At 37.4% G+C, this 24,081-nt stretch overlaps 1 protein-coding gene across 1 annotated transcript; it reads right to left on the bottom strand.

The window, feature by feature from the left end:
* Positions 1 to 818: 818 nt before the first annotated feature.
* On the bottom strand, positions 819 to 4,426 carry LOC145056707 (small ribosomal subunit protein bS1c-like). The gene is made up of 7 exons (XM_079004425.1): positions 4,057 to 4,426; positions 3,192 to 3,467; positions 2,968 to 3,048; positions 2,571 to 2,852; positions 1,937 to 2,047; positions 1,238 to 1,324; positions 819 to 1,090 (listed from the first exon to the last, which is right to left on the bottom strand). The coding sequence occupies exons 1-7, from the start codon at positions 4,360 to 4,362 to the stop codon at positions 986 to 988; spliced, it is 1,248 nt and encodes a 415-aa protein (XP_078860551.1). The 5' UTR covers positions 4,363 to 4,426; the 3' UTR covers positions 819 to 985.
* Between the last annotated feature and the right edge of the window lie 19,655 nt (positions 4,427 to 24,081).

Below are 24,081 nucleotides of genomic sequence, written 5' to 3'. Positions count from 1 at the left end.
ATAGTTCATGTTTACTTCTTGGTTTTTCCCAAAATAATAGTCAATTTCTAAAAATAAATATCAATTTTACCAAAATACTTTCATTATTAGTTAACATATCATGAAATTAAATACAACAAATGATGGAATTAAATGCAACAAAAGAGTATAATTATCATTTAATGTAATAAAATTAATGATAATTAATGTTTCCTTAATTTGTGTGTTTTTTTGTTTGTGAACAATAATTTTGGGAAGGAAGAAGTATTAACTAAATATTATAATTTAGAAATTAAAAGTTACAAATAATACATTAAATAAATAAGATGTTATCTTTTTAAAATATTTTTAAGATTTATATTACATTTTTATTGTTTAGAATAAATATATATAAATTAACTTAACAAATTAAATTATTGAATATAAAATAAAATAAATTATAAATCAAAAAAATAAAAATATACAGTTTGTTTATTGCAAAAAAATAATAATAATAATAAATAAAAATAAAATGTTACTTTCTATATAAATTGTTATATTAAATCGAGAAAAACAAATCTTATTTCATGGTTGAATGAAAATTAAACCCCCATTCATCAAACTCTACCTAAAATGCCAACTTTATCCCATTGAACGCCACATCACCCTCTTTTGCTCATTAAACTCTCCATTGACCACCCATTGGGGATGACCTAATACTACATCAACATCTTTTACAAAGCAAAGTATATAGTATTCACTACACGAGTCGAAAAGACTATTATGTATCGTAGTTTGAATCAAATCCCAACCAAAATGGCCAATAAGATAATAAGATCTTGAACTGCATTTGACATACATTAAACTGAATGAGATAAAATTTGCAATTATCTAGCTCTGCAAAAGAATCTTTCTACATTAAATACAACAACAAAGAGACCGAAATGGAATGGGAAATCACTTTGTGGCTTCCATATGAAGCATAATTATCTTTTTTACATTAAATACAACAAACGAAAAGATACATTTAAACTTCTTCGCGCGGTGGGCTTTCGTTTAAATCCAAACCCTCTGCAGGCAAGTCTGCGCCAAGTGGACCTAACGTCCCGTCCGAATTCAAAGTCAATCCGCTCTACAAAACCAAAAGTATATCTCTCGGTTAAAATTCATTTTATCTATTTGTTTATTATAGCATCCTACTTTCATTTCTTTTATTAACAAAAAATGAAATTAACTGAAAGCACTATTGTTGTGTTGAAGGGGTAAAATGGTCATATACCTCGGGGGAGAATCTAAGCATGTCAGCCCGAGCCATGGCTTCAGCTTGCGCAATTCTTTGTCTGAAGGTCATAGCCATCTCCTCTGCCTGTAAATAATAAGAGAATCCAACTTTATTAATGATAAATAAAAGGGTTAAATGTAAGAAATAGCAATGCACTTATATTGATTTGTTTAAGATAGCATCCTACTTTCTTTTCTTCTTTTTACAACAATGTACCTTAAAAAATTTAACCCAATTATAGCAACGTCATTCAAATACAAAGCAATTTTCACTACTAAAATTGGGTAGATTTTTCAAAGTACAATGTCCTAAATAAGAAAAAAGAATGAAGGTAAATACTATAATTTGTTAATTTATTCAAAGTACAATGTCTGAATAAGAAAAAAAAAACTGAATATACGATGTTGTAATAGATATAAACGAAAGTGGGGTGCAAAAATAAACAAATAAATATAGGTACATTGCTATTGCTTGCATTTAGCTATTATATTTAGATCACTTCATAACCCTACGAATCATGTTAATGAGAAATGCTATTAAACTGCACGATGACTTGCACTCTATCATACTACAGAAAATCATTAAGTGGCTAAATGGATAAAATGAAGAACATTCAAGTGCTTTTGGTATTTTCCCATATTGTAAAAGAACAATAAAGATCACTTTAATCTTTACTAAAGCTAAAAAGCTATTTACCTTCTCAAAAACTAACTTCGGGTTGCGAATCATGTCTCCAGGAGTTGGCTCTAGTTTCTTGGTAGATAGACTAACACGCCCTCTCTCACGATCATGACTTAATACCATCACCTGCACACGACAAAATACTCATTCCATTTCATGTTTTCAATGCGAGACATAACAAAACAGATTGTACTGTGTTTGGCATGCATTGTACTTGGACCGACCGAGACTGATGTTAATGGGACAAAAATTGTAATCTTTTGTCCCACCCAAAAAGATGGAATTGGGTGGGCTATATCTCGTTTGTGCAAAAGACGGAAATGCCCTCCTCATTCTCATCATCGAAAAATATACCTAGAAAAGCTTGTTCAATGTAACAAATGCAGTCTTCGGCTGCATTTATTACAAGGGACCAGATAAGCTTTCTATAGCTGTTTTCGATGACGAGGATGAGGAGGGCATTTCCGTCTTTTGTACAAACGAGATATAGCCCACCCAGTTCCATCTTTTTGGGCGGGACAAAAGATTACAATTTTTGTCCCATTGACATCGGTCTCTATCGGTCAAAGTACAATGCATGCCAAACACAGTATTCTGTTAGTGTCCTGTTTGTTAAACGGGGCCCATGACAAAAATTTACAATTTATACCTTGAGAGTATCACCAGGTTGAAGAACGGTTGCAATGTCAGAGACACGATCATGACTGATTTGACTAACATGGAGAAGCCCATTGACTCCACCAATATCAATGAAAGCCCCGTAGGGTTTCAAGCTCTGAACCGTTCCAGTCACAACTGAACCGATTCCGAGTTGTGCCTGGCTATCAGCCCTGGCCTTACGGTTACTCAAAATGAGTCTTGATTGTTCTTCATCTACCTCCACAAACTTTAATGGAATTTCTTGCTCAAGAAGCTCTTCCGCATTTGAAGTCTGAAAAATTATTACATTACACTTTAATTTTGCATTGAATAGGTGTGTTATAATAAGAATACAAAAAAAAAATCAAAAACTAAAAGATGGATGGAAGGAAAATATGGAAACATACGGAGGAAATTTGCGAAAATGGAACGAATCCACGAAGTCCCTCAACAATTGCAACAACTCCACCTTTATTGGCACCAACAACCTTCACAAATACACGAGGAAAAAAAAAAACAAGAGATTAATCATGAGAACATTTCCATTAAGTGTCACATGGATAAATGATGTTTGTCTTGAATAAGTGTTGTATGAAATGAATAAAGATTTTTTATTTTTTGGACATCTTACCTTACCCTTAAGAACAACATCTTCGGCTTGAAGTTGTCTACATCTTTCCCATGCAAGATCATACTGAATTTGGCGTGAGCTCAAGATTAAGCTATCATCATGTTCATTTTCACCAATAATTATAAATTCATCACGCATACCAGGGACTATGCCTGCTTCTTCTACATGCTTTATGCCATGAATACTTGCTTCTCTAACAGGTAAAAATGCAGAAGATTTTGCAGTTATGTCAATGTATGCTCCATTGGCATCTACATTGAAAACTGTACCTTTCACCTACAACATAGCATGATTGTCAATGCTAGTTTTAAAGAAGGAAAATATATAAGTAAGATGAGATCATCACAATCATAATCATCATCAAATCTCCACTCATGCAAGTGTGGATTCACAAACTTATTTGATTAGACAATAAATTTGAAACATGATTTCACTCATTATGATAAATACTTGATTACTTAAACTCAATGTAGAGTTCTAGTTAAGAAACCCAAAAACCAATTTCAACTAAGCTAAATATTGCTCCAATTGTTTCAAAATGTGAAAGTTGCAGTTCTATTGCGAACAACTTTCTCATTTCTAATTATGGTAATTGTATTTGAAAATTATTACAAAATCATTCAAACTTTCTGTAAACTATATAAAAACCATCGAATATTTCTAGCAATTATCCCTTCAGAAACGAGGTATACATTTGCTTATGGACGTCAAACAAGTAAATTTGCAGCTTCAAAATTTGATGAATTTGAACTGTCTACTCAATTAAATCTTACAATATTAGCTAGGAATAGGAATAGAACTACTTTTGTATCAAAATGAAAAACAAATCCATATGAATATATACTTAAGACACATAGCTACGTACCTTGGATCCGATTTCAGAATTGTAGTCGAACTTCTCGATGGCACTGTGGAAATCTTCAACGGTGAATGCAACACCTTCATACGGAGCTGTGCGGCACCTCTCGTAAGCCTCTTCAAACATCTCTTTCAGTTTCATCCTCTCTCTGGTTTGCGCGTTAGATACAACAGCAGCAGCAGCCTTCGTTGTTTGAACTCTCTTGATTGTTTGATTGGTACTGTTATAACTGAAAGAGGATTTTCTTGATAGATGAGTTGTTGAGAGAGATGGGCATCTCAGACCACCAATTTGCTGTGCCAGGGACGCCATTTGTGCGTTTGTGCAAGAGAAACAAGATTGTGCTGAACTGCAGATTACGCCTGTAGTGATTACTGAGCTGTGAGATAAGGTGGAAAGGATTGGAGGCAAGGGGACAAAGAAATTGGGCCACACCCGAAAAAGCCCATAGTATCTGGGCTAATATTCTAAGTGGTGTCCAAGTACAACTAATCAGATTTCTTAAAGAATTAAAAAGTATTTTTTTTTTAAGTCAATTATGATATTGTATTAATTTTTCTGTTATAATTTGGTCATTAAGATTTCTAAATAGTTTTTATAATTTTGACTAGAGATTTAAAACATAAAAGTTGGATCGGAACCGGAACCGAACCAAAACCGAAACCATTAGAACCGCAATCTATGGAACCAGTTCGAGCTCCAGGTTTAAAAAATGAATTTATCCGGGTTCTGGGTGATCTAAGTTTTGGGTCCTTCAGGTTTAGGTAAACCGAGTTTAAGAACCGGAACTGATTTTTATGAAAATTTTAAAACATGCATATCTCATTCATTTGAAGTTAGATTGACGTGAGATTTTTTCTTGAGTGTAGTTTATAGTTTGTATATGATTTTAGACAATAATTTGTCATTTTTGGTTTCATATTCATTTACAGCACCAAATTCGGGAAATCAAAACTGATAATTTTTAATTTTTTTGTATTATGTAAAAGTTTTAAAACATGCATATCTACTTCGTTTGTAGTTGGATTAGCAGACGGTTTTTTTTCAACGTTTAGTTTAGAGTGTGTATATGATTTTAAACTATAATTTTATCATTTTTGGTTTCATATCCTTTGACTTACAATCTCCCAATGTTGAGATATCAAATTGAAAATTTTCTTTTTTTCAGTTTCTTTTATTCAATGAAATTTTACAACATGCATATATAATTCGTTTGAAATTGGATTAGTATGCGGTTTTTTCCAACATGTAGTTTAGAGTTTGTATATGTTTTTTTACTATAATTTTTTATTTTTAGTTTAATATTCAATGACTTACTTTACCTGGTACCAATCGACTCACTTTTATATTTTTGAATTTTTCGGTTCTAGCCCCACTTTACCCGGTACCTTATCTGGAAATGGTTCCTATATACCGGTCCGGTTTCTGGTCCTATAAAATCTCGTTAACATGTTCTTGGTTTTTTCAGGTTCAAGTCTATCCGGGTCGAGTTTTAACCCACTTTTATCCCTAATGTTGACCATTTAACCTTTCGACATGGTTATACGTTGACATGTCATGTTAATGTGTTAGTCTTTGGTGATGCGGCAAGATGGCACAACATTAAGTTTTCATCTTTTTCAATTCTTGCATTAAGTTTTCATTTATTATAGATTTTAACACTCCATTCTTTGTTTCACATCATATATCGTTTTTCAATTTTCTTTCAATGTTGATAATTCTCCATTTGAAACCGTATAAATAATTTGCTTACATTTGAAACCGTATAACTTTTTTTTTATATTTTAAAACCATATTGTCTGTATAAACACAATTTTTTTACATTTAAATTGTAATACTATGTATAAATATTTGTTGTTTATATTATAACTATTAAGTTATAAACTCGTACGCGGTTGACAAATTCAAAAATAGATAATAAGAAAAACATAGTCTTTAATCATAAAATGGCAAAGATATCTTTAAATAGTAAGGAGTAAACATTAAGGATTTTAAAATGATATTTCCCAATAGGATTTGAATGAAGTAAGGAATAAGTAGGCACTTTAAGTTATATAGCAATAGTGTTCAAAATAACAAAAAGATGAATTCCCAAAGACTTATTTATATACAACAATGGATGTTTATTGGTAAGTCTATTATCCTTATCTGATATTTATAATTATAATAGTTTTGTACTATTATCTCTCGATAAGAAAACATGCCACTGACCATGAGTGAGAACTAGTCGTCTTGGAAACAAACCAATATTGGATAATGATTAGATTTCACTCTTATTTATTGTCATAAGAAAACATACATCAAATAGAAATTGTTTTGTTTGAATTTCGAAAGGAATCCATTTTGCCTAAAGTTGTAAAATGCATTCTTCGACTAAACGGTCGATTTCCATTATTACTTCATATATGAAATATGCTTCTATAGTATGATTATATAATGATATCGTGTGTACCCTAGTTCCATTACATAAACCATTCATACTAATATCTAATATAGAGATACAAGGGTAAATGCACAACAAATTTATAGGGATAAATTAGTAGTGTTAAGTGGAATCATCAAATATGAAACAAAATTTGTCAAATGTCAATAAGCACATATTTCTACAAATGACATGAATAAGGAAAAATGTTCATCAATCAATATTCAAAACTTAAATATATATATATATAATAATAAATAAAACTCAAATTGCATTTAGAAAACTCAATTATCTTATTTGAAAACCCTTTTAATTATGTAAGACTAACAGAAGAAAATTAGCAATAAAATCACTCAAGCTAACTAATTATAAATAAACAAAAGAGAAAATTACATAAATGGTCCATGTGCTTTAGCGAAATAAGTATATATAATCCAACATCAACAAAATCGACAAACTTGGTCCTTGTGTTTTGTTGATCTTACGGAGATAGTCCTTCCGACACATAGCATAAAAAAACAATGTTAAATATATGTGAAATGGTATTTTTACCTTTTCTTTTTCTTTTTCATATTTTATTATTACTTCTCAATTATAAGGACCATTTATAATTGAGATATATTTGATATGAGATATATTTGATAAGGGCATAATAGTCATATTGTTTGGGTTAGGGATCAATACTTAAAAGAGTTAAAGTTAAGGATTAATTTGGCAAAATGTCAATAGGTTTTGATGATGGATGAGACGTGTTTGGGATCAAGCAAAGTCGTGGGTTTAGAATTTATTTTTCCAAAGTGTAGACACGTCTTCTCGGTTTGGTAGTTTTATCTTATTTTTTTTTATCTTGGTTGACAAGGCAAATGACATTGATATTTCTTGCAAGTTTTCCTTATAAAAATGAGCCACTCTTTAAGAATTGAATTTGATCACAATGATGATGTGAAATTTCGTTGGTTTTACAATTGACACTTATTTACCTTTTTACCCTTTTATACACACATGAAACAGATTTTTCTCAGCCTGTCAACCGACCACTACCTGATAACGATGATGCATTTAATTGTTTGTTTTTTAGGACTTACTGTATAAAGGGTTCCCCAGTTCCTATAGATAAAATGGTGAATGTGATTGTGAAACGATTCTTTTTTTTTTTTTGCGATGTCAATGTATAAAAAAAATAGTATTAATTCTATATTATTAAGTTGTGAACATCAAGCATGTTTTTTTTTTTTTTTTTGACTAAAACCATCCATCATGACCTTTGTTTTTAAGTTAAGATTTTATTGTTTGACAGCTTCTTCTCTAAATATCTCATATGCTTAGAGCATACAACAAGCTTCTAGATGTGAACAATAGACATATCCAATTAGTCTCAATATGCTTTTTCAGTTTAACCAGAACAAGCTTCTTGCTAAAAACTATATTGTTCAATGTGCTTTAGCTAGAATTGTATTTTTTGTATTGAAAATTGGGGGTAAGTGGAGAAAGTTATTAGACATTGTCTTTTCTAATGTATCGTTCTTTTTTTGTAACAACGTAAATTTCAAAACAAAATTTTCTTTTTGACACAAGATTTTTCATATAAAAAGTTTTACAAAATATCCGGTAATAGTTATCAAAACATATCGTATCCCAATATCACAAAAATCAATCCTCTCTCTAGTGTGTACGAATCACGCCGGCGCCTTCCCACAGTCATCGCTAGTACCTGAAACACATAACACAACAACTGTAAGCATAAAAGCTTAGTGAGTTTCCTCAAAATACCCGTACACACATATGCCTTTACAGGCCATACTTCACACGACCTTCCGGTCCATGTGTTTCAGGGGACTTCCGTCCCAGTCCCAGTAGACCTTCCTGTCCTACTCGTGTTGACCTTCCGGTCCATGACTCTCTGACCTTCCGGTCCATGTCATAATGCCTTCTGGCCCATATCATACATATCATACATATCATATACATAACGCATACAAAACATGCAACTCATAGCATACAAGACCTTCCGGTCACACATAGGTACCCTTCCAGGTATAGTATAGTGAGAAGACTCACCTCTGATATCTCGGTAAGTCTCTGCCTCGGTAGAAATGTGACCTAGCCTCCGCCTAATCACATAAATCAAATATTCCCATAAATACAACTACACTCAACCCTAAAAGTCCACAAGGTCAACGGTCAACGGTCAACTTTGACCCGACTCGGCGAGTGCACTAGGGCGACTCGGCGAGTCTACACGTGTCAACTAACTCTCTCTAGAACCCTTTCTTGGCACGTCGAGTGTTTCCCCAACTCGACAATTTACACCTGGCAAGAATCGCGAGGCCACCCCGACTCAACCGCCGAGTCCCAAGAACAACTCGGCGAGTTCCAACTCGAACTCAGACATCTGACTCACCCTGACTCACCGAGTATTTCCCCCAACTCGGCAAGTCCACTCACTAAGTGATTAACGGGCAACCTTCAAACTACTCGCCGAGTCCCAAGAACAACTCGGCGAGTTCATGCCATGCACAAACTAAAGACGACTTATGAGGTTAGATCTGCTCCATCAAATCATAGATCTAGCCTCTCCAAGCATGATAATCACGTAAAGTTTGGATCTTGACGCACCAACAACCTCTATTTGCTCTTATATGATGTTTTAGCCCCATTTATCACAACCGATGGTCAAAACCCCCAAAGATCTTCATAAAGATTGAAGAGTAAAGCCCTCTGGACCTCAATGGATCCAGATCTAACGCCTCAACGCACATAGGGACGTATTGGCCTCAAAACTAGTCAATAAAGGGTCCAAGAAACCCTAAATCCACATCATCATCATAACAACAGAAAAGGAGCCGAGATATTACCTCTAAAGTGATCATATGAGCTCCAAAATCGTAGGATGTCCACTTCCCTCGCTTCCTTTTGGCTAAAACCTATTTTTCCATGTTAAACAAGCTTCAAATGTTAACAATGGCCTTCTCTCTCTTCCCAAAACGCTCAAGTGCTCTAGGGTTTCTCTCAAGGGACTGATATATGCAAATGACGGCAGTAAGGGCCTTTAAATAGGTCCCAAACCCATGAAATTAGGGTTTCATTAAACAGCGTGGACTCGCCGAGTCCAGACGCGAATCCGCGTGGACATCCGCGACCATACTCGGCGAGTTTATACTCCAACTCGCCGAGTCTCCTCTCAAAATCCAAAAATAAATGAATAAGAAATAATACATGGGAACCCGGATGTTACAATTCTCCCCCACTAGAATCAGACTTCGCCCTCAAAGTCTCACTCCGAAAACAACTCTGGATGTTGCTCCTGCATCTCATGCTCCGGCTCCCAAGTCAACTCTGACCCTTTCCGATGCTGCCACTAGACCTGCACTAGAGGTACTTCCTTGTTTCTCAAAACCTTGATCTTTCGATCCCTGGTCGCCGCTGGTCTCTAAGCATAATTCAGGCTCGCATCCACCTGAATATCCTCTAATGGTACAACTGCCGACTCGTCGGCTATATACTTCCGCAGCTGCGACACGTGGAAAGTGTCATGAATCTGACCCAACTCTGCTGGCAACTCCAAACGATAGGCTACCCTGCCTACCCTCGCGATCACCCTGAAAGGACCGATATATCGGGGCCCCAACTTGCCCCTCTTCCTAAATTGAATCACTCCTTTCCAAGAAGAGACCTTCAGGAGCACGAAGTCGCCAACCTGAAACTCGAGCTCGGACCGACGTTTGTCCACATAACTCTTCTGCCGACTCTGAGCGGTCAACAACCTTTGTCTGACCTGCTGGATCTGCTCTATCGTCTGAAGCACAATCTCGGTGCTGCCCATCACACGCCGCCCTACTTCTCCCCAGCAAATGGGGGTTCGACACCTCCTCCCATACAACAGCTCAAAAGGCGGCATGCCAATGCTCGAATGATGACTGTTGTTATAAGAAAACTCCGCCAAGGGAAAATACGTGTCCCAAATCCCTCCGAAATCCAATACACATGCCCGAAGCATATCCTCGAGCGTCTAAATCGTCCGCTCACTCTGCCCGTCCGTCTGTGGGTGGTATGCGGTACTGAAATGTAGTCTCGTACCCAACTCCGCATGAAACTTCTTCCAAAATCTGGAAGTAAATCGCACATCTCGGTCTGAAACAATCGAAATCGGAACTCCATGTCGCGATACCACCTCCCTCACATACAATTCTGCCAGCCTCTCAGCAGAAGAGCTCTCACTGATAGCAAGAAAGTGAGCGCTCTTCGTCAACCTGTCCACAATCACCGAAATTGCATCGACATCCCTCGCGGTCCTTGGCAATTTGATGATGAAATCCATGGTAATCTGATCCCATTTCCACTCGGGAATCTCTAATGGTTGCAGTTTACCATGTGGACGCTGGTGCTCGGCCTTAACCCTGCGGCAAGTCAAGCATCTCTCTACAAACCATGCAACCTCCCTCTTGATACCGGGCTACCAATAATCCTTCTTTAGGTCCAAATACATCTTAGTGGCCCTGGGATGGATCAAGAATTTCGATCGATGAGCCTCTTCCAATAAGATGGTACGCGTTCCGCCCACGGACGGTACCCATATCCGACCCTGAAAGGTCATAAGCCCCCGACTATCGGCAACGAATTCCGATATCAGCCCGACAACTCGCTCTCTCCTCTGTTTTTCTGACCTCACAGCCTCAGCCTGGGCCCCACGGATAGCATCCAACACCGGGGTCATCACTGTCAATCTCAAGCAAATATCTCGAATTGGGGCACCCTCCGCCCTACGGCTTAATGCATCGGCTACCACATTAGCCTTGCCCGGGTGGTACAGGATCTCACAATCATAATCCTTGACCACGTCCAACCACCTTCTCTGACGCATATTCAGGTTGGGCTAATCCATCAAATACTTCAAGCTCTTGTGGTCCGTGTATATCGTACACCGAACCCCATACAGATCATGTCGCCAGATCTTGAGAGCGAACACTACCGCTCCCAGCTCCAAGTCACGAGTGGGATATCTCGACTCGTGAGGCTTAAGTTGCCTAGATTCATATGCTATCACATGCCCCTTCTGCATAAGCACCGCTCCCAATCCGGATATCGATGCATCACAATATACCACAAAATCCGCCATCCCTTACGGAAGAGCTAATACTGGGGCCTCACATAACTTCTGGCGAAGTATCTCAAATGAAGTCTGCTGCTCCGGACCCCATGAAAATGCAACACCTTTCCGGGTCATCTTGGTGAGTGGCACAACGATCTTGGAGAAATCCTTAATAAATCTCTGATAATAGCCAGCCAATCCTAAAAAGCTCCTGATCTCTCAAATGCTCCTCATGAACACGATCACCGAGCGATCCAACATCGGTCTGCACACCCTGTTCATGAGATCCATGAACACCGCCGGTGCGTTGGTGAGTCCAAAAGGCATCACCACGAACTCGTAATGCCCATAACGAGTCCGGAATGCTGCCTTCGGGACGTCCTCCTCCCGCACCCTCACCTGATGATACCCAGACCTCAAATCAATCTTGGAGAACCAAGATGCTCCCTGCTGCTGATCGAACAAATCATCGATCCTCGGCAGTGGGTAACGGTTCTTTACTGTCAACTTGTTCAACTCCAGGTAATCAATACACATCCGGTGTGAACCATCCTTCTTCTTGACAAAAAGAATCGGCGCTCCCCAAGGTGAGCTACTCAGCCTGATAAACCCCTTTCCCAGCAGCTCCTAGAGCTGCGAGATAACTCCTGCATCTCCGGAGGCGCAAGGCGATAAGGCGCCTTAGCGATAGGCGCAACTCCCGAAACTAACTAAATACTGAACTCTACCTGCCTCTCCGGAGGCACACCTGACAATTCCTCTGGAAACACATCCGGGAACTCACGCACTATCGGAACCTCCTCAACAGGCTTCGAACTCTCTGAAACAACCCTCGCATCCATCACATATGCCACAAATCCTCTACAGCCATGCTGTAGACTCTGTCTCGCTCTGGCGGCCGAACAAAATGCTGACCCCATACGTGTACCCTCGCCGTACACCGTAAGAACTCCCCCACTGGGGTCTCGTATCGTCACCAACTGATGCTCGCAATCTATAACGGCTCCAAATCGGCTCAACCAATCCATGCCCATTATAACACACACATCCCCCATCGTAATCGGGACCAGATCTATCGGGAACTCCACACCGAAGATCTCAAGGGTACACCCTCGAATCACCTCTGATGCATACACTGCTCGCTCATCAGCTATGGAAACTCGCAGAGGTCGACTCAACGCCTCCCGACGGATACTAATGTGCTGGCTAAATGCCAAGGAAACAAATGACCGACTCGCACCCGAGTCAAATAACACCAAAGCAGGTACAAAACTCACAAGAAAAGTACCTACGCATATCATCATATAAGCAGAACATCATAAGCAAAAGATAAAGTACAGAATACATACCAGCCACAACATCGGGCATCGCACGAACTTCCTCTGCAGTCAACTGAAAAGCTCTCCCACGAGCCTTCGGAGCCTCGGCCTTCACCGGTCGAACCTCGGCGACCCTAGCAGCAGGCGCAGATCCCTGCACTGATCCCTGGTGTAACTGAGGCACTCGGCGTTCCAATGGCCGATCTGGTTGCAATGGAAGCAAACCATAAATCCCTTGGGGCAATCCCTAGCTATATGCCCCTCCTTTCCACATTTGTAGCAAGCACCCGATCGACAGGCCCCCTCATGACCCTTGTCGCACTTTCCGCAAGTGCGGCCCTTCTGGCCTCCAGTCCTCGAATCGGCGGACTTGGTCCGCTTGGCTGCCGGCTGAGACTGAGCCGGCCGCCGATCCATCCTCTGAAACTCGGCCTCCTCCCTGTCCTGAGTCTCTAACTCAATCTCTCACTTCCGGGCATTTGCCTGAAGCTCCCGAATGTCCCTCCTCATAATACCCAAATACCGGCTCATCCGAGCCTGCTCAGAAGACAATTGTTCAGGGCAGAACATCGCCCTCTCATGAAACTTTTGAGTGACCACAGCAACCGAATCATTACCCTGCTTGAGGGTCAAGAACTCCTGAACCAGTCGTTCCCTCTCTACCGGGGGAACATACTCGTCTCTGAACATGGTGGTGAACCTTTCCCAGGTCACCGCTGAAATCTCCGCAAGAGTGAAGTTCGATGTCACGAACTTCCACCAATCCTTCGCCCCCAAGCGAAGCTGGTTCAAAGCAAACTGTACCCTCAGATGCTCCGGACATGAACATGTATAGAAGCATACCTCAATGTCAGCAGTCCATCTCATCACAGCGATCGGATCCTGCGTCCCATCAAACTCGGGTGGCTTCGTGTTTCTGAACTCCCGGAACAACAACGAGTCACCTCCCTGAGGCCTGGCAGCAGCCACAGCTGTTGTAGCTGCAGCGGCTGAGGCCTCAGTCACCACGGCGTACCGCTCATCAAAAGTCTCCAACAGTGTGGTCTTGATAGACCCAAACATCTCCAGAATCTCGACCCTGATTGCCGCAGCCACCTCATCATGGATCATCTGACGAAGCTCCTCGTCACTCACACCGCTCGTCTCATGTCTGTGGCGTGTTCCAACCATGATGCCCCTCTGAAATACAACATAAATTTATCAGAGACTCGATCGAGCATAATCATACTCGATGACGCTACCCTACTCGTCCTCCGTTGTCCAAAAGATTCTTACTTGGAATGCCCACAGATCCGGTGTCTTCAGTAGTACGGGCCCAATACTACTGACTACACCGCATCAGTATTCACTTCAAGTCCTCCTCCTTGGATCTTGGATTACGAGTACTCTATTCTCATGAGCTCCTATATGCTACCTACTCATTCTCAAAGCATCTCAGCGGCAGAAACCTCTTAGGCTAAGGCATCACAAATCAGGCCACTCTAGTCCTAATATGTGTACCTAGCCTACACTAGCATGCATAATGTAACATAACATATCTCATAACACATAACGTAAGGGTACTTTTAGGGGAGTCACCATTCGGGCGTTGGATGATCGTACACACGACTCTGCTCTGTTTTTCTCAAGACTCTTTACTCTTTCTCAAAAAAAAAATTATTATCAAAATTTTCCTCAAATCCTTAGTTTGAGTGCAGATGCGCCCGAAGATGCATCTGAATCCCTCAAACCAAGGCTCTGATACCAACTTGTAACAACGTAAATTTCAAAACAAAATTTTCATTTTGACACAACCTTTTTCATATAAAAAGTTTTACAAAATATCCGGTAATAGTTATCAAAACATATTGTATCCCAAGATCACAAAAATCAATCCTCTCTCTAGTGTGTACGCATCACGTCGGCGCCTTCCCACGGTCCTCGCTAGTACCTGAAACACATAACACAACAATTGTAAGCATAAAAGCTTAGTGAGTTTCCCCAAAATACCCTTACACACATATGCCTTTCCAGGCCATACTTCACACGACCTTCCGGTCCATGTGTTTCAGGGGACTTCCATCCCAGTCCCATTAGACCTTCCGATCCTACTCGTGTTGACCTTCCGGTCCATGACTCCCTGACCTTTCGGTCCATGTCATAATGCCTTCCGGCCCATATCATACATAACATACATATCATATACATAACGCATACAAAACATGCAACTCATATCATACAAGACCTTCCGGTCACACATAGGTACCCTTCCAGGTACAGTATAGTGAGAAGACTCACCTCTGATATCTCGGTAAGTCTCTGCCTCGGTAGAAATGTGACCTAGCCTCCGCCTAATCACATAAAGCAAATATTCCCATAAATATAACTGCACTCAACCCTAAAAGTCCACAAGGTCAACGGTCAACTTTGACCCGACTCGGCGAGTGCACTAGGGCGACTCGGCGAGTCTACACGTGTCAACTGACTCTCTCTCGAACCCTCTCTTGGCACGTCGAGTGTTTCCCAACTCGACGAGTTCCACCTGGCAAGAATCGCGGGGCCACCCCGACTCAACTCGCCGAGTCCCAAGAACAACTCGGCAAGTTCCAACTCGAACTCAGACACCTGACTCACCCTGACTCATTGAGTCTTTCCCCCAACTCGGCAAGTCCACTCACTAAGTGATTAATGGGCAACCTTCAAACTACTCGCCAAGTCCCAAGAACAACTCGGCAAGTTCATGCCATGCACAAACTAAAGACGACTTCTGAGGTTAGATCTGCTCCATCAAATCATAGATCTAGCCTCTCCAAGCATGATAATCACGTAAAGTTCGGATCTTGACGCACCAACAACCTCTATTTGCTCTTATATGATGTTTTAGCCCCATTTATCACAACCCATGGTCAAAACCCCCAAAGATATTCATAAAGATTGAAGAGTAAAGCCCTCTAGACCTCAATGGTTCCAGATCTAATGCCTCAACGCACATAGGGACGTATTGGCCCCAAAACTAGTCAATAAAGGGTCCAAGAAACCCTAAATCCACATCATCATCATAACAACAGAAAAGGAGCCGAGATATTACCTCTAAAGTGATGCTCTGAGCTCCAAAATCGCAGGATGTCCAATTCCCTTGCTTCCTCTTGGCTAAAACCTCCTTTTCCTTGTTAAAAAAGCTTCAAATGTTAACAATGGCCTTCTCTCTCTTCCCAAAACGCTCAAGTGCTCTAGGGTTTCTCTCAAGGGACTGATAGATGCAAATGACGGCCTTAAGGGCCTTTAAATAGGTCCCAAACCCATGAAATTAGGGTTTCATTAAACAGCGTGGACTCGCCGAGTCCACCCCTTGGACCCGCTGAGTCCAGACGCGAATCCGCGTGGACATCCGCGACCATACTCGGCGAGTTTATACTCCAAGTCGCCGAGTCTCCTCTCAAAATCCAAAAATAAATGAATAAGAAATAATATCTGGGAACCCGGATGTTACATTTTTCTTTTTGGTAATTATTATTTACTTGGTTATAAAGTCTTAATTATTGTATTTTGCTTCATATTTTAGCCTTAATTAATATTGTTGGAAAAGTGATGGCTATCTTCATGTTTGTTATATGATGCAATGTTTGTTTGTTTTATGATATTTGATTGATGATTGTGATGTTTTTTGGAAATGACCCTTGCACAACCGAAGGAAGTGAAGAAGATGCATTTGAAGAAGAATGGAAACATAATTTGATTTGACCTATACAATATAATATGAACTTTATTTGTAATACTTAATAATCATTATTTTTAATTTCATTCATCTTATTCGTCTCTCTCTCTCTCTCTCTATATATATATATATATATATATATATATATATATATATATATATATATATATATATATATTTACTATCTTATAAAAAAAATCTCACTATTTCTATAAATAGATTGAATATAATAATATTATTTTTTAAGACGTCCAAACAATTAAGCTAAAAGTACAATCAAACGTCAATAAAATAATATTATTCTATTAATACTCTCAATTTTAGATCGTCCAACATATAAAACACAATTTACAACTACCTAATGTGTAATTAATTGAAACTCATTTAAATGGTTCTATCTTTTCCCCATATATCGTCTGGTTCCTATCTACGTTTTCCACTTATATGTTGATCGAGTCTTGTTGATGCCGAGATATCTGCAAATATTTGTGGTCACCTTCCCTCTTATGACTGACACCATCTTTTTATACGAGTAATAGACTACACAAATTATAATGAATCATGGAAGCACGTCAATTTCCTTCCGGTTAAACCCTAGCTATCGTCAACAACACCACCCCTCTCCTTATTTTATCCTCCTGTTGGTGACCTGCACCATTGCTCGACACAGTTTCCTCTTAATTCGACAAATCTGACCTACTTTTTCCCTTATATTCGCTGGCATATTCTTATCTATACACTGAAAGGGGGTAACTGGATTTATTCAATCACATATTTGGGTTCCTAGAATATGGCGCCCTTGGGGCTTTCTATATAATGAAAACTAACATAAATATTGAAATTGAAATGGAAAAAGAGGGAAGATCATCTATCGGTCATCACCAGCATTACCCTCTCTTCCATCTCTCCACCGGCCAATGACCTTCACCATTATTTTTATTTCCTATGAAATCGCCTCTTTCTTCATTTCTGCACATTCTCGCCATCTACGGAGCAAAAAACATAGAAGGATCCGATTCTCTTTTCCCCACACCCACATGCAATATCCTCAATTACACCGGTCAAGTCCTTCGTTACACGACTCTTCGTTTTTCACCCCATTTTAAAGCAGCTTTAGATAGGAAACCCTAAATCCCTTTTCATAACCTTCTAACTATTCACAACTCTTTAAGAATAACACTAGCCGTCACTCACCAACACCATGACAATCATTTTTCAGCAATACCATCTACCATCGTTTGCCTCCTTGCCACCGTCATGGCATCATAAGACCAGCCTCGCCGATATCTATAGAAAGAAACTCCTACTGCATCTTTTCCACCACCACACACACCATTCCCCACATATAGACACATGAAACATTAGTCACGACACCTCTTCAAGATCAGTTAACTATGGGAGAAGATCCAAATCAGTCAAGGCTTTGGGTTTAGGGTGCTTGATAGCTTTTGTTTTGCTTAAGTTTTGTCTCAAAGTTTTGTTCTTTCGATTTTACAAGAAATGGCGATGGTCTGAAGCCCTTCAACACTGATTATATAAATGGGTTTCAAATTCCCTCCAAAAAGAACCTAATCTTTCACACACACACACACACTATATCGACATTGATAGAAGATGCTCGACGTGTGCTTCTTCAATTTCAGAAAGGTAAGTCTGAATTTTTCCTATATATTTCTCTCAATCGAACGATGTCACATGGTTTTAATATAAAGTCTATTTCAGATTTCTGGAGATGGTGAGCGGATTTGATCAATTGATATTAGTTTCCTCAATCTTTTGTCATCTATGCCTATGAAGGACCAAATTCGCAACATGTGTTTATTCTCATCCTCTTGCTTCTCGATCTACCACCATCAATACCGGTCACATTCACTGTTATCATCGTCTCCTGGTATCACCACTAAGCACCATGACTCCATCACACCTCTAAATTCTTTCATTTTTTTCTGAATGTGTATCTTAAAGGTTTATACTTGCTAAATGTTAGTTATTCTAAAGTTCATTAATTTTGTGTAGAAAGTAAATGGTCAGTTTTGGCAACTCCTATACAACAAGTAAAGTAGCCCGTGAGGTAAGGCTGGGTCAACGATAGTTTATTAATTTCCCTAAATTCCTAGCTGTTGATCTGCTTTAATATTATCTAGAATGTGTGTAACCTAATTTGCAGGTTTTAACTGGATCAAATAGGGCAACCAAAGACCTATATGGGTTCACTTCATTTTTTATGTGTTTAGAAATCAAAGTTCGAATTTGGTTGTTGTTTACTTATGTAGACCACAAGTTAGTCTGTCTAATTCTTTTTTTTTTTTTTTAATATTTAGGTATATTAATTCTGGTAGGGAATTATATTAATGGTGCATATCTTTCTTCATCAAATTAATTGGCCTTGTTCAATTATATTTGATTGTACCACTCATGATAGCATGCTTTTCCATATGCATCTTTAGTTTATCTTGGTTGTTATAATTGTTTTGATTGCAACAACATAACTCACGGAGAATGGTACCACCTGCTCAAATGTGTCCCGGTACCGAGCTTCTGCAGGTTCTACAAGTCGAGCTTCCTTTGGTCTTCTATGCATTGATCGTTGGCAAAATGGGTGCAACCCTTGACTGTTGGACACATCTATGTATGCACATATCTTGAAAACAAATTTTTATGTTTATTTAATGTTCACATGTAATTATATAGCCTGCATTTTTTTTTGAAGTGTATCTATGCTTGGAAATCATGCTCATAGTCATGCCTAATTAAAAGGCCTCCAGGTTAGTTATCTTTGGTATCTAATATGATTTTTAAATTCTTATTTTAGTCAATTTATCAGGTTATGTTTTTGGTTGTTAATTGTTTAATCAGGTTCTTTTTTTCATTATATGGAAAAGAAAGGAGTGTGGGATAGATATGGTTGGTGGTGATAATGTGAAGTATTCCAACTATGTGTTAGTTGGACTGGAATATTGTAAAGGATTACAACGGTTCAGATTCAATCAAGTTCTGATTTAGATTTTTATTTACTCACAAACAACAAGATATTTTGACTTCTTTAGTTTTGACTTTTTTTTTATCTTACTTTCAAGTTGTAGCATGCCTTTTTTCTTTTATGAATTACCAACCGATGAAGTAAACGTTTCCAGTTTTACATATTTTGGCCAAACCATTTTGTATATGAACACTTTTTTTGGTCTTGCTTTTGAGTTTTCCACCAATTTTTCTTTTTGTCATTTCTTCCAAAACATGTATGATAAGGCATTGAATTGTTGATTTCCACAGGTTTTTGCAAAATTGATAGCAATATGCAAATTTATGTTGGTGCTGATGTCCTTGATGGAGGCTACTGTACTCTGTTTAAATCTTGATATTGTTACAAATAATCAGTCCGATGATGTTGCTTCTGGATAACTGTTTTTGTAGTAAACTGAATATGAATAATAATGTTGATTTGTGTCTAATTGCTTTTTGTACTGATGGGTTTAGGCTTGGAGGGCTTTTGGAAGTGATTGGATCAGTAAGATTTCATTGTTATAAATGGTGAGACCCCTACAGTAGGACATTATGCTTTTGTCTTTAATTAGGTAAGGTATTAAAATACAATGTCCTATTAAGAAAATAGTTGAAAGTAAAATGCTGTAATTGGTATTTAGTTTGTCAAAACTAAATTTAAAAAAAAATGATTTCTTTTAAATTATTGCAGTTATCTTTTCTTTGTGTGTCGTTGTGGATGTTTGCTTTAGTGTGCATGTGTATGTCACTATGGCGAATGGGTGTGTGAATGGTTGTGAGTATGTCTAATGCAAATTTTAGTTTTGATTTTTTATACTATCTTCTCAAATTAGATAGGTGGCATTGAAGTGTTTTTTGGAAAGCCACTCAAAGAAGTAATTTTCTATAGTACTTGTCACATGGTGTTGTGTATAAAAAAAACAAAATTGTAATGGGCGATAGCTTAAATTAAAGTTGTTTATAAAGTCATATTCTCGATTGCTTTAGGAGAACTATTTGGATAAATTCTTTTTTGTTTTTAGATTTAGAATAGAAATATGGCTTCTGATCAATGTTGGCTGGAATTAGTATTCAAACCAGTTTAATCATATAACTGTTACCAATTTTATTATACTTTTATATTAAATTTATTGCAATAGCTGCTTTTGTTTGTACACGAAAATCTCAAATCGTATACGACATTGTAACATAAAATAAGTCAAGCCAATTAACATAAAATAAGTTGCATATGACCATTTGTCCAAATAACCGGATATTAGAATCTTGGATGGCCGGTGTTTCAAATAATTTCAGATAATTTTGGATTTGGTTATTTTTTAAATTATAACAACACGTTAATAATAATTTTTTTTAAACAATTACGCAAGGGTAGGTGTATGGTTTAATTTTGTTTTTTCGCATGTTTTTTTGACATAATTGCAAATTTAGTCCATCTGGTATGTCAAAAATTGGGACTTTGGTCCAAAATATTTTGGAGTTGCACCACTGGTCCAAAAGGTTTCTTTCTCTGTGTCTTTGATCCAATGAGTTTTGAGCATTTTTAGAATGACAATTATGCCCTTACCTTTTTCTTTTTCAATTCTAATTTATAAGAAAATAAAAAACGAAAAACCCACACACCCTTACTATGTTATCACACCCACCGTCTCCTTAACACATTTTGTTTCTCTATCTCCTCTCAACACCACCATAACAACACACCGTAAAAACCCTGAAAACAATCACCGCCACCACATGTCGGAAAATTATAATGCCACCCCCAAAACCTGTTGGAAAATCAAAACTCTGCCATGAACACCATCTTTACGTCACCTTCTCTAGAGCTCCGTCTCCCCACGGACATTATCCAATGCCGCCAAAAATAGATATGTCCTACAATGAACAAATATCTCCGGCGAAGAACTATTCTACACTCAGAAGGGCAACTAACAGATTTGAATCACCGCCGCCGCCAACGCGACCACCACTACCACCCCAAACCTATCCCCCACCCACCACACCATGCAACCACCATCGCCAACTCTACTATCGCTGCCAACACTATTACCCCCACTCATCCTCACCATACTACCACCACCTTTTCTAAAAATGAAAAATGATAGAAAAATACACATATAAACATGTTTTCTAATATTCTATAATATAAAATGAAAAATAAATAAGTTTTATCTAAACACATTTTCTAAATTCTTTACTAAAAAGGAAAAAATAATGACGCAAGAGAACCATTCAATAAAAAAGAACCAAAACTAACACTTTCATTTGTATTAGTCAACCTCATTACCTTCTAGATATCAAAAATAGAACTAGAATTGATAATAAATCAACAAAAACTTCTAACCTTCTCTATATCGTAATTACGACGACTTCACAAACCTAATGAAGAAATATTGCTCCTAAAGGAAATTGTTTGAAATTATTTTGTAAACTCTATTTCAATACAAAATGTCTTAGGAAACCAATCTCCGATAGACAAGCTATTCGTTATCCTTGAAAAAATAATTTCATACATGAAACTATTCACAAAAAGGAAACTAATATTGATAAAGATTTGTGTTAAGATTATAATCTAAATTTGGTTTCAAGACCAGAAAAGCAACTCAATATACACCAGAAAAAAAAAAAAAAAACGAGTTTAATATTACAAACCCACAATCCTTCAAACCAGTCAAAGTATCGAAACAAGTTAAGATGTTATAGATATTTGAAGTTAACATTATGATTGCTTAATTGCAATTTGCAAAGAAATGACTCAAAAATGAATTTACTAGCTTTTGAGATAGTAAGAACTAAATAATTATGAATATCTTGTAATTTGGTTGATATGTAATGGTTTTATGGTTTAATATGATAGCAGTAAAAAAACTATTTACTAAAATGAATTAATCACTACTCGGAATAACTTTTCCCCGCCGCTATGCGCGGGTACACACCTAGTGTGTGTGTGTGTGTGTATATATATATATATATATATATATATATGGGTTTTTAAAGTTTTAATGAACAATTGACTTCGTTTGTGTACCATTTGTATGTGATCAAAAGGGATTAGTTGCAATCGAATAAAAGCTTATAAAAAAGTTAGCAGTTGTTGTATAAAGAATCGAAAATATTAACAATCCAGTGGATAGATTTATGTTTAAAATAAATAGCAAAGCAACTAATTATTATACATCTTCATGACTTTAGTCATGCATTAACAACTAGGTAATTTTTAGTTTTAGTTTTGTAGTATTTACTAAAACCTATATAATAAATATGATCAATTATAAAATGTTGTTTTATTAATTACAATTAAATAACATAAAAAACCACAGTATAAAAATATACATAATACAAACAGTCTTAATGAAACTACGGGTAAAATATAAACAAAATCATAATAGACTCAAACTATAGGATTCGAATCATGAAGTATAAAAAGATTGAACGACTAAATTTTTGTCACACCCCAAAACCGGAACAACAGAAACGTTTGGGGGTGGAGGACGTCATGTTTAGTATCACAAGACATGCATCATAGTAAACAAAGTAATGAACAACCATTTCATTAGAAAGAAAGTGTTTACAATGTGTGTGTTCACAAAACATAGAGTACACAAGCAAATAACAAAACAAGACTTGAAGCTATATTGCTCCATCTTCTGAATTCCCAGCGCGAGTACTTGTCTACTATTTTCCTGAGAATACAAGTTATTTAAAAGAGTTTGTCAGCAATTAAGCTTGTGAGTTCATAAGATTTTAGTGATGTAAATAAGTTGTAGAAAGTTGTTGTAAAAATGTAGTAAGTTATAAGTCATTTAAAGTGTAAGTTATGTTTAGAAAAGTTCGACTGTTCCTCTAGAAAATCCTATATTTCCTACTTAGATGAAAGATACGTAAAAATGATTCTACAATCCTTTATGTGAGTACTAAATGAATACAAGTTATATAAAACTCGGAGTAAACAAACAACCGACTGGGCGCTTCTGCCCTAATTCCACAACCAAACAAGGAACAGGAAGTAAAGCGGATAGCACACATCCCATTGTTTGTTAGGTCTTTGTTGTATATAACCTTGGTGTATTCGCTTGTTACTCATGGAGTTAATTGTAATAGTTCCTTTATATTTTATGAAAAGATTCTTTAAGAAAACCCTTATTTCTTATAGTAAAAAGTGACCACATTGATTACTTCTATAATTACTTAGTTTATATTGGCTATATATAATCCAATATTGAATAGATAATTAATTGGGTGAATCTGCCCTAAGCCCACAACCAAACAAGGAACAAGAAATAAGGCGGAAAACACACATCCAACGGCCTATTGGGTATTAATGATATATAACCATGATGTATAAACCAAGGTATTATAGATTCAATCACCTAAAGTCCTTTAAGTCTACACTGGTTTAATAAAATGGATTAAACCCTTTACCGGTAAGTTTCTAGTTTTGTATATCCAAAGTTCTGTTTGAAAAGTATGTTTTGTACTAGCAAAACTGTGCATTGAATTAGTATCCTAT

Source organism: Lactuca serriola, chromosome 6, assembly GCF_051521515.1.
Source record: "Lactuca serriola cultivar US96UC23 chromosome 6, Lser_US96UC23_V15, whole genome shotgun sequence".
Taxonomy (NCBI): domain Eukaryota; kingdom Viridiplantae; phylum Streptophyta; class Magnoliopsida; order Asterales; family Asteraceae; genus Lactuca; species Lactuca serriola.
The sequence above is the reverse complement of the archived record's forward strand: the minus strand, read 5'-3'. Positions and strand labels throughout refer to the sequence as shown.